Source organism: Platichthys flesus, chromosome 23, assembly GCF_949316205.1.
Source record: "Platichthys flesus chromosome 23, fPlaFle2.1, whole genome shotgun sequence".
Taxonomy (NCBI): domain Eukaryota; kingdom Metazoa; phylum Chordata; class Actinopteri; order Pleuronectiformes; family Pleuronectidae; genus Platichthys; species Platichthys flesus.
This window is the reverse complement of record NC_084967.1, coordinates 4,745,712-4,757,586: the sequence shown is the minus strand read 5'-3', so window position 1 is coordinate 4,757,586 and position 11,875 is coordinate 4,745,712. Positions and strand designations below refer to the sequence as shown.

Below are 11,875 nucleotides of genomic sequence, written 5' to 3'. Positions count from 1 at the left end.
GTTTGAATAGTGTGTTGGTCCTGGCAGAGGTTGGCGGGTTGCTGAATGACATTCTGGTGTTTGAGCTATGAGCGAGATGTAAAATGCCATTAAATAAATGGGAAAGATTTATTTTTATCCTTCCTTATTCTCCATAAAAACACTTTTAAAGTTTGTGTTATGATTGTGTTAAATATGGTGAAAAGGGGGCAAGAGGCCGTGGACCAGACCTTCGAAGTTCTCCTTCAGCTGCACGATGGACCTGGTCAGTCTGAGCTCAGTGTCCTCGATAAACCACAACCACAAACCCTGCTCAAGAAAGGAGGGACACAAAGAACACCAACAGCCGATGCCATAGATTATCTTTGATTTAATTGGACATTAATTACAGGATATACATAGTGTTTCATTGAAACAAGAGTGTAACACTGGTGGGCAGAGCCCTCTTTGCTCCTGGGGTCAAGAGACAGCACACGTTGCCTCTAAACCAACACAGGCGCACAGAGCACTCTGCTAATACAGGTTGTTGTTCAAAGGGCCGAAACTGAAGCAGACTGCTGCTGCCCTCTCTCCCTGTGGTTTCCACATGTAACAGTTTTCACAGACTCGACACAGAAGGATGATCCAGGAGAATTCAGTCAGTCTTAGTGGAGACGAGCGGCGCCGGCTCGTTTGAATCAATGCAAATTAAACATCGCAAATCTCACCAGCCTTGGGTGCTTTGCACTTTTTGTTTTACAGCACAAATTCGTTATCGTTTTAAAAAAAAAAGTTATAACAAAAAAAACAAAAACAAAGCATATATACAGTTGAACTCAGTAGACATATATATATTTACACATATATATACATACAATATTATATAAATATAGTAAAATAGATTAAATTACATTGATTTCACTGTTTTTCCATAAATAGATATTGGACAATAACAGTTTGGTGATGTGTTAAGTTAGTGTTGGAAGCACACAAGGCTCACGACCCAACGGGGTGATGGCCCGCGTCGAGCTTTCAAGTTCTTCAGTGTGAATCGTTTTATTTCGGCAGAAAACGGTGCGACCGTACCTAGAACACTGGGAATCTGGTGACAGACGCTCTCCTCCGCCGTCTCTTTACATGTTTGGTTCTCAGTGTCGAAGAGCACACGTGACTTCTACGTTTTTAGGGTTGTTTTTTTGTTTGTTTGTTTTTTTGCAAGTTTAACAGGTACATTAAAACCACTGCATGTGGTCAAATTCAAGCTATTCTCCCATAAAGAAAAAACATTTTTCAGTTTCCCTCCCCGCCGGCCCCGGAGCAGGGGCGCAGCGGGGACAGGTACCGAAGGCTCGGCGGCCTCCAGGTTTTTCGAAGCAGTAGTGTCGCCGCACACACGCCATCGCAACCGGATCTTCAGCAGGTTTGAAACGAGTAAATACAGTTTGAGACGAGTTCCCTGTGTGAGATACTCTGCAGCTCCCAGTGTTGGGCTTGAAAAGGCAGGTTTTGTTGACTTACACTATGTTTTACAAGGAAAAGCTGACGCTACACGAAAGGTGACAGAGCCCTGGTAGGAGGCCTCACCCGGAAACACTCACAAATCGGTGGTTGTTGTTTTGTTTTCCACAAGTGTGCTAAACAGTAAGTGCTTTTCAATATACAAAGATGCTTTACAAATACACTTTTTGGCGAATGGAAAAAATAAAAGAAACAAATGTTGGAAGGAACTTAATTGTCCATGAGGTGGATTAACCGTTCAAGCCTCGTGTTGATCTTCTGGAGGCTCACGTGCTTCTCTCAGCAAGACCCGGCTGGTGCCGAGCTCTGAGGTCACAGCCGCAGTCGAGCGTGCACGTAGCGCCGCGCCTGAGCGTGAGCTGCATTTTTGACGATGTCGCTTCTGTCATGAGGTACCTTCAAATATTTGTTTTCAGCTGTACCAGTAACTACAACAAAAAACCTTAAAGAGTAAAAACGAGCAAAAACGACAATGAAAAAAAGCTACGATAAAAAAAAGAGAAAATAAAGAACACCATCTTCTTGGCCTATAACAGCATACTGTACAAAGTTTGGATACATCCTCATGGAATGGCAATGGTTTGTTGCTCAGGAAGTCAAAGCCGAGCATCAAGTAGAGTTCTTGTGTTTTTCTTCTTTTACGCTAGGGTCTTCATTGGTTGCGTGGTCGCCGCAGTCCAGCAGCAGCAGCGTCCTCCTCTTCTCCGGGTGGCCGCGGCAGCAGAGGTGGAGTGTCTAGTGTCCGTTGCCTTGTGTGTCTGCGGCGTCTGTGGCGTTGTGTGTCCAGTCCAGGATGATGAGGGTCATGCTGCCGATCATGACGATGAGGCCGCACACGAGGAAGGCGGTGGCCTAGGGAGAGGAAACAATTCCACATTTAACTTATGTGTTCGACCACAGCGACCAAAGTCAACAATCAAATGGCTTTTTTCTCTCTAACATATGAAGCAACTCTTTACCCCGATCTTCTGCACAGACTTCATGGACTCCTTCTTAACCAGTTTGAGGTAGAAAGCCGACGGCAGGATGAAGATGAGCATGGCAGCAGCAGAGGCGCCTGTTAGGGGGAAGAAATGTGACATTTTAGTCATAAAATTCTTTACACGCAAGGTGTTTTTTTGTTTTTTTTATGGCGTAATGACAGATGCACACACCGATGAAGCCGAAGATGTCCCTGATGGAGGGGACGAAGATGACCAGGCAGTTGGTGCTAGCCAGCAGGACCACGGTGATGATGGTGTGGCGGATCCAGCTGAACTCCTTTGAGCTGGACAGGTGCTGGTTGATGGAGGTACGAATCTACAGGGAGAGGGAGAGGCGGAGAGGTTATCCAACATGGCCGACCGCGTTCCACCAACACTGGCCGATATATTCCCGGAGCTCCGACACTTACAGGGAAGAGCACCACAGGGACGGTGAGGGTGACGGCGGTCAGCACAGCCAGACGCACGATCAGCAGGATGATGTCGGACTTGAAGTATTTGGAGTAGGTGTGCAGAAGCTCGGGCTCCACGTGGGCTGTGTGGACAGACAAGTTTAGACAGGAAGCACTTCACGACGTGAGACAGCTCAGTTAAAACATTCTTTGGAAAGAGCCTTTGTCTTAAGGAGGAAACAGGTTCGGCAAGTAGCTTGTAGTTTTTATATTTTCCTTTATGTTTAGTGTTCCTTATCAAATGTTAGCGTGCTAACCTGTTAGATGCTATGATAGACCTGCTAAAACATGCTAGCCTTTTTATTGTTTATTTTTAGTGATTATCATCAAATGTTCGCAAGCGGACTTTTTAATATATTTAAAATATTACACCTGCTAAACATATTAGCGTTGTCGTTGTGTTGTTTCTAGTTATCAGACATTAGCATGGTCAAATGTTGGAAGCTATGGTAAACATTACACCTGCTAAATAGCAGTATTATCGTTTGCTACTAGCTAAAAGAGAAGCTAACACGGCTTCAGACTCTTGTGACACAGGTCAGAAAATAATAGTGTACTTTTTCCCCCCTGTAAATATGAAATATGTAGCTCTGTTCATGACATATATGCACATCAGTGCTTCCTGAGTTACATTAGATGTGTTGCTTCTGTCGCTTTAAATGCCTTCATTTGGGATCGGCTGCCTTTTCTGGCACCTTCTGTCGGCCGACTCCCACCAAACAGGTTCGCGGCACACGTCAGTGATTTCTCAATCTCTTGTTCACAACTATTTGCAGGGCTGTCGGCCTTTCGTCGCTCTCTGTCACGCCTCTTGTACAGTTTTGTTCTTCCAGGAACTTTTCTCTGTGTACGCTCGGATGTCCCAGCAATGACAAACAGGGACACAAACACCCCGGCCCACTGGTCAGCTGCACGAGATATATTTTTTCACACTCTTACGTAACAGACCTCCAGTCCTCTCCTGTTTTTTTTCTGTTTTTTTTATTGTGTATTTAGTTTGGACCTGGAAGCTTTCTCCCTTAACTTTGACTTATTGATCCGCTCTGACATTAATCATAAAGGGACAACGACTGCTTGTACACTCACACCAGTATCAGTTCAGCTAAATATGAATGCAGATGTATTACACAATTCAACTTACAGTTGAAGGTCAGGTATCCGAAGAGGGCGGCGAGCAGATACATAATGAACATGGCCAGGAAGGACACGTTGGCAACGCCCTGCATCTTGGCACGGGACCGGCTGTTCGGGAGAGAGGAGGTTGTTTCATTTAGAAACACAAGAACATAATAATCTCGGAGATAAAGCCACAAGTGTGAAAAGTGGCAACATGCTGATAAGACAGCAGCTGTGGATCGTAGGTTGGAAGCACTCACTCCTTCAGCTCCTCGTACATGGGCAGGATTGCCGGGTGGCACACGAAGGCGAAGGTCAGGATGGGAACAGCGTAGACAGTCTAAGGGGGGGGGGGGGGTTAACATGTTAGTTATGATTTGACTACTTTCAGTTCAAATTCAAACCCTCCAGAAGTTTGCGTGTCAAAGATCTTCACCTGTGAGTTGAAGACAAAGTATTTCGGCGTGCAGTCGTCCTCGCTGTAGTCCACGGCGGTGGTGTTCAGCTGGGCCAAGGTGACGTTCAGGGCCTGGGTCAGGTTCTCGGTCAGACTCTGTTCAGTGAGAGGGCACGGGATCTGGAACTTCTTGATGATCACCTGGAAGACAAGCCGGCAGAGGTCTTAATCGGCTGAGGCGGCAACGATTTTTTGGCTGAAATCGCATTTATCATGGCCGAACAAAAGCTCCACTGAGAGATGGCTACTGTGGGAAATCAGTTTAGGGACGAATCCAGATGTAAAAGGTGCCAAAGGTGCGGAACATGTTTTTTCTGAAGTTTTACGACACAAACTTTTTTGCATTTTTCCCATAAATGGATCCCCACTGTTCCCAGTAGGGAGGAGCCACACGTTCTGTGGAAAAACTGAACCGTGTTCTCTGACTCATCTGCAACAGCCGACTGATTCATGGGCTGTGTAGGAAAGACGTGTGAGCTAGTGTTTGTGTTTTACTCACCACAATCAGGAAAAACAGCATGCAGAGCAGGGACAGACCACTGGTGTAACCAAGGTAACCTGGGGGGGAAGGGCGGAGCACACACATACACACATGAGCTTCTGTTTTCATGAGAGGCTTCTATTTTAAAACCGTGGAATGCTCCTTTTTTTTCCCCTTTTATCACTTGACTTTGAGTCGTGAACATTTGAAGACTTTTTCTTGAAGTTGCTGACACACACGTGCAAGTGCATGGCCGACCCATATCCCAACCCTACTTAAAAAATGCATCTGTTTTCTCAACACACACACATACACACGGCTTACCCAAATTCTTGAGCAGCGAGAGGGGCAGGATAATGCTGAAGGACACTAATAGCACCAGGTAGTCTCCGTTAGTGTACCACTCCCTGGAACACAACAAAGAACAACACGTCAGTGAGAATAAATCATTTATTAACCAGCTCCGGAACACTGCTCTCTGTGTACTCTCTCCGTGCACTCTCCCCTTTAGTTCACATATCTTAGTAAGGCACTGTCATCATGATGTAGCTGAGGATTTATTTTGCTTGGTAACTTCTGTTAACTTGTTATTGTTGTGTTACGCGATTTTACACATGAACTTCAGGTTACTTAAACCGATATCACTTTTTTCTTTTGCTGTGGTCACAGATGTTAGCATTTTGGTGTAATGTTGCATCTAGTGTTCTGTGGGCAGGATAATTTGAAAATTCTGTTTAACTTGCTAGAATTTGTTTTTTTCTTTCAATATTTATAATCTTTCATTACATAAGCAACCTTTTTTCTAGATTCAGTTTATAAAAGTCCCTTCTGAAATGTATGTAATACTAGGTTACGCAAATAACAGATGTTTTTTAATCTATCATTTCCCCCCCGCTATATTATATTACGCAATTTACATTGTGTGTATCTAACGTTAGGTGGATCAGCTTCTACTTTGTTTAAGATTGACTGTGCAACCAGCAGCAGCAGTAAATCCGACAACAGTAAGTTCCTGTCAGAACGTGCCTTCACATCCTCCTGCAGCTTCAGGCCCGATCAAACCTCTCGGCTGCTGCTCCGACGCGCGTTCTCACATCTGAGCTTTACCGCCATTTGTAAAAAATAAGAAAAAACTGGCCCCGATGCAGCAGGATGACTGCATCGCTCGCGGAAATTGATGAAAGAAAGCAGCACCGAGGACCCAGACCACATCAATTTTTCAAACTCCCAGCGAGGCCGCGGTGAGCTCATCCTCTGTCATACTCTGTCTCTCCGCGGCACGGGCAGCCTCTTCTAAAAGGGCTCTTTGAAGGGCCACGTGGAGAGACGGAGCAATGAACGTCCTTTTGGAATGTACAGACTGACTCTCCACCACAACCCTTCAACCCTCTGCTAACAGAGAGACAAAGACGCCTTCTCCAACACGCAGCACTTGAAAAACAAAAGGAAGCCATTTTGCCTGATGCGCCGCTTCACCTCGAGTGCCTCTGTCATTTAAACTCTGTTGTTCTGCCGGGATAGAAACCCAAAAACATTTCTAATCTCACCACAGCCCAGACTCTTTGGAGTTCTGAATCTAAAAACACCCCTTCACATGGGTACACTTGTTTGCATTGAGGTCATTGTTGCAAATCAAATTATCTAATGGTCAGAGCTGGATTGTAAAAATAATTTAAGTCAATGAAAACATGTTTTTTTATTTATGTTCTCCGCAGGAACATGCTTATACTTTTTTAGAAAGAAGTGAATTTACTACAGTGTCTCTTTGATTTGTGCAACTTGGGTGTTTTTGACCACTAGTGGCGCTGTGGAGCAATGTTTGGATGAGTGTTTTGTTAACTCAACTTTTGTCGTTTTTGAGGATACACAACCCTGAAGTCACTTTGACCAGTGCAACTGTGAGCGAGACAGTTTGTTTCCTGCTTCTCTAAACCTGAAGGTGATCACAAGTGTTTTCTGTGACTCACCCATTGCCTGCTCCCAGAAAGGTTTGAATGACGATGGGCAGCTCGTATTTGACGATGTAGAGGTAGCTTGACATGGCTGTAAAGAACAAAATTGCTGTTAGTATATTTCCCTCATGTGTGTGTACACACTTCACAACAGAAACAGTCTTTGTCGAGGGGGCAGAGTTCTTACACATAAAGGAAACAAAGTTTAACACATTCTCGTAGAACCACTCAAGTTTCAACTGGAAGTTCCTCGAAATTCCAAAAACACGTACTTGTTTTCGTAAGCCAACATTTCAGGGTTTTTTTCTCTCTCTATCCTTCCACCCACTCAGTTTGGATACAGGGTGACAGTGCTTCTAGCTCGGGGAATAAACCCCGTGGAGTTACACAACACTCATTAACTGTGTTCATGGCTCTCACCTCCGATGTTCTGCATGGTGATGGAGCAGGAAGCGGCAAGTTTCCCTGGCAACCCGAAGGCTTTGTAGCCCAGCTGCTCGTACACAAGCGCACCTTTTGAGGAAGAGAGAAAGTGAGATTTAGCATGTTGAAAACCTACAGAAGCCATTGGGACGATTTATATGCATGAATGTGACGCACCTCCTTCATTGGCCGTCTTCAGCAGCAAGTGGACAGAATACAAGGAGAAGATGGCGACGGCCACGAGGAGAATCCTGTGAACAGAGAAGATGCAAATGATGAGGAAACAGATCAATGATGAAGTGCTGCGTTGTTCAATGACACATTTAGCCAATGTGTTGAGAAGGTCGCACTCTACTGCTGCAACTGTAGAAGCTGTCTTACACCATCTTCTCATGTAATGACTCAAATCATATCTCTTTGTTAGAATCTAACATGAAGAGGCGATCATTTTCGCAAGTCATCAGGCGTGGTGAAATCTGGAACTTTGTCTAATTTCATAGGCCTGATCAGCAAAGACCTTGAGGGCATCACCACTTTGCACGTTGTCCGTCACGAGCGTCGTGGGCGGGGGTTGCAAAGGACAAAACATCTCCCGGTAAGGGATCCTCTTAGCACCCTTGGGATGCTGCAGCGCCAGCACTGTGCCCCCGGCGTATTAATAGTCCAGGTGAAAATAATCTCCAGGTCACTTGAGACCTGTGTGGTAAAGACACAGCGCTTCCTCCTGGCATCAGAGCATCCAGCTGCTCGGCTCGCCTCCACCTGCCTGCCACTGACCTCATGATCGTTCGTATCTTATCACTTTATACACTGAGACTCCACAAATATATACTTTGGATGACCTATTCCAGGAGTGAGTTTGTTCTGCGAGAGGCCCGGCTTTGTGTGGACGTAATTGCAGATAGGAAGATCAACCAACATCGTTTCGAAACGCAAACAAACTTTCTCGCTTAACTTGTGACGAAGCCTGATATACAGATCGGATTTAGGAATGAGGTTGCTGTTTGTTTTTTTGTAATCCGCTCACTTCCTGTAGATGTTGGGCCCTGATTGGTCGGCTGCTTTCAGACAATGAACCAGACTCTGCTCAATTCATGAGCTCCTGGGAGTGTAAGTGAGAGCTCCCTTTACGTAACCCTGGCCTGAATGCAACAGGATTAACTCGGCTAAGCTGCTTCTCCTGCCACCCCCTGTTTACTAACTGACACACTATACTGTCAAACTGGTTGGCACCGGAAGTATCTGCTTAGTCTACTACTCAGAGTACAGATACTTGTATTTGGTCATTTTTTCTGTTTCTTTGGGGGGGGGGTTCTCAGGCTGAACTCTGGCTCCTGAGTGCTTCAGAGTGGATGTCAGAGAGAGTAAGCTGATTGGGGATCAGTGCGGTGAGGAGCTGTAGATTGCTTGTGTTTGGTTGAAGAAGAAGTTGTATACTTCCCCAAGATATTAGGCTCCAGGCAATTTTAACTGCCGCAATTATGATCCCAAATTGCAGTAGACTACCAATAGAGGGAACTCTCATAAAAACACATCATTTTCCCAGTAGCAATCTCTTCCCATTATCCTCTCTCTACAGTTGTATCTACAGCCAACCTGATAGGGAGTTCTAAGACTGTGCAGGTGATCATTTGTAGCCTTTCGACCCCCTGTGTAATCTACGGCTCAGGGTTAAGCAGCTGCAGAGCCGACACACACACGCGCACACACACTGTAGGCGGGAAAACACATCCTGTTGTGTAACACATCGTGACCAACAACCTTGACTGGTAGACACACCCGCCTGTTCTTGCCTTCACGAGGTTTATTATCGAACGAAAGTTTATTCCTTGGAAAGTGTTAGATTGCTATACCTGCATGATTAGTACAAGATTGGAATTTTGTTATGCCTTCTAAAGTAAAATCTTTATTTTAACCTCTAAAGCCCTGTTTTTGAAATGTATAAATAATCCCAAATACCACTTTATATATAATGGAATACAAACTTACACAAATAGAGCAATGCCAGTGTTGGCCATAGCGTAGGACAGACCCAGGATGCCACTGCCCATGATGGCGTTGCCCAGGTTGAAAACAGACATGCCGAAGGAGGCGTTGCCCTGGTGCTGTGGGAAAAATAAAAGATTTAACAGTTTTGAAAAAAAAGGGAAAAGGTGTTTAAAAAAGAAAATGGGGTGGATAAGAGGAGCTCTTACATATTCAGTCTCATACTTCTTCTTCCCCGTGCTCATTTCAGGGAGGAACTTTTGACTCTCTGCGTCTAAGTCAGGGCATTCCCTTTGAAAGGAAATAGAAAATGATTTAAAGACATGAAAACAATGAAAATGAAAACCACTCTTTTTTTCCATCTTTTTTCCGATGTTTCTCTGCAGCCTGCCCCTCACCTGCCCAGTTGGCCCTTCTTTGAGAAGTCCTGGTAAGTGCACTCAGTGCTGTTGGTGCTGCTGTTGTCCTCCTCATGGTTCAGATAAACCATCTCAGTTCTGGTAGTGGAGCTTTTCATGCTGTGAGTAGTGGAGCAGAAGAGAAGGAACAAAAAACACAATATTTATTTATTATTCATTATTCATCTTTCACTCATTTCTGCTCCAGTGCGTCAGTGCGCTCCCATCCTAGCCCGCTTTTGCCTGGCTGTGCGCGTTCACGCTCTCCCTTAGAATAATCAATATTATGGCGAGCGTGCATGCGCGCGGCTCGGGTCATGTGACTCCCTTTTGGAAAGAGGAGGGGGGAAGTGGGTGACGCACTGGCAGTGGAAAAATACCAGACCGGTATCCTCGTCCACCCGACACCATCTCAGCCTTACACCAGACGCGGAATGAAAAAAGACGCAGTAAAGTACCGCAGAATTTGTGCCCGATTCCCAGTGGAACCAGTGGGGATGTGTGGAATGAAATCTTGTTTTTTTCCCTCACACAAAACATCCTTAAGCTTATTTTAATGAAGGGGAAGGAAGTGGCACGTTTTATTGTTAAAGTACATTCAATAATAGTAATGACAATACTAGTTTGTGTTTGGCTGTGAATTGCGCTCATGTCCATCCACACAGAGCCCAACAGGAGCAGACCAGGATCAGTTTAATGACATTATTTCCATGGACAGCTCCGATGGAAACAATGGCACGTGTTGTCTCTTCATGGGCATGGCTCTCTCCATTTTGCGCAGAGGCTTGAGAGCGCACAGATCCATGCTCACGTTAAGACTATTTCAGATTAAAACACAAACACACACACAGAGTAGACAAAAAAACAAAAAAAAAACACACCACATGCTCTTTTTCTTTGTCATATCTTTTGTCAGCCTGTCAGTGTGACAGTGACAGCCACCTCCAGACATGAGTCCATCACTGCAGCACCACTGTCACACCAACCCCGTTATTTATTAATCTGGACCAGGACTGATCTGGTTAGAAATAACGCCTCAGGCCACTCAGAAAAAAACTATTTCTATTTATAAAAAAAAAAAAAAAATCCACACATCGAACATGTCACCATATCAATTTAATGCTCCCTAACCAGCCTAGACAACAAGCTGCAGCATCTATGTTAATATCATACGATTCACAAAACAAAGGGAGATAATGAAAGTAAAATATAAAATCCTGCCATCCTCAGGCTCACACTGGTGTTTCAGCGCCTGTGCCGCGTCCACCCTGTTATTACTGAGCGTCTGTACATGATGAAGAGACACCGGCATTCTTACCTTTCAGATGTGGCAGGAGATCTGCGAAATCCTTCCGATGCGAGGAAAAGAAACAGACACAGCAAATGTCCGGAGGATTTCTTCAGAGAATAAAAAACCCGCTGATCCTATTTTGTGTAGTTGTGTTAAATCAGAACGCAAATGAATGGATACAGGCCTGTTGCCAGACGGGATCTGATAAAAAAAAACAAAACACGACAGGTTCAAGTAATAAACGAAAAGGGCGACTCAGAATAAACCTGACCGACGCGTAAAAAGCGGAAAGAATTTATATTTATTTACTCGAGTTCAAACCAAATTTCCAGAGATGTGGTGCGATCGGGCACAAGACCGGGTTCTGCTGGAGGAGGGGTGGGGACTCCGCCTTTTTAAAGATGAGCATTGCATCAGCTCACACCGGGGAAGGAAGGGCAGGGTGGAGGAGGAGGAGGAGGAGCTTCAAGAGGAGGAGACCTTTTTTTTTCTTTTCTGTCCTCTTACGCACCTCGGAGCCGTGGTTTTGTATACAAACACAGCAGTGACCGAGAGACTGGAGTCCTGTAGTACGTTCTACAACGGGTGCTCCTCTTCAATTCATCCCCCGAGAGATCCATGAGAACTAGAGACTGTCCTCAACTCAACACACACACACACACACACATTGAATACCTCAGATATCAACTCACCCCACAGAGTTATTACAGCATGTTGACACGAACTCAGTGCAGAGCACCAGCAGCCCTCTGTATTGTGAAGGTCTAATGGTCCCATGTAACACAAATTAGTCCAATGTGGTCATGGGCCCATCAAGTCCCAATCAGTGGCAGTTTGAATTTGTTTTAATCCGGATGTTT

At 45.0% G+C, this 11,875-nt stretch overlaps 1 protein-coding gene across 1 annotated transcript; it reads right to left on the bottom strand.

Moving 5' to 3' along the window:
• Window positions 1–329: 329 nt before the first annotated feature.
• On the bottom strand, window positions 330–11,396 carry slc38a2 (solute carrier family 38 member 2). The gene is made up of 16 exons (XM_062382355.1): window positions 11,043–11,396; window positions 9,725–9,844; window positions 9,536–9,617; window positions 9,330–9,445; window positions 7,518–7,591; window positions 7,338–7,430; window positions 6,933–7,008; window positions 5,290–5,372; window positions 4,984–5,042; window positions 4,464–4,625; window positions 4,288–4,367; window positions 4,053–4,153; window positions 2,870–2,994; window positions 2,631–2,775; window positions 2,436–2,533; window positions 330–2,328 (listed from the first exon to the last, which is right to left on the bottom strand). The coding sequence occupies exons 2-16, from the start codon at window positions 9,841–9,843 to the stop codon at window positions 2,212–2,214; spliced, it is 1,530 nt and encodes a 509-aa protein (XP_062238339.1). The 5' UTR covers window position 9,844; window positions 11,043–11,396; the 3' UTR covers window positions 330–2,211.
• Between the last annotated feature and the right edge of the window lie 479 nt (window positions 11,397–11,875).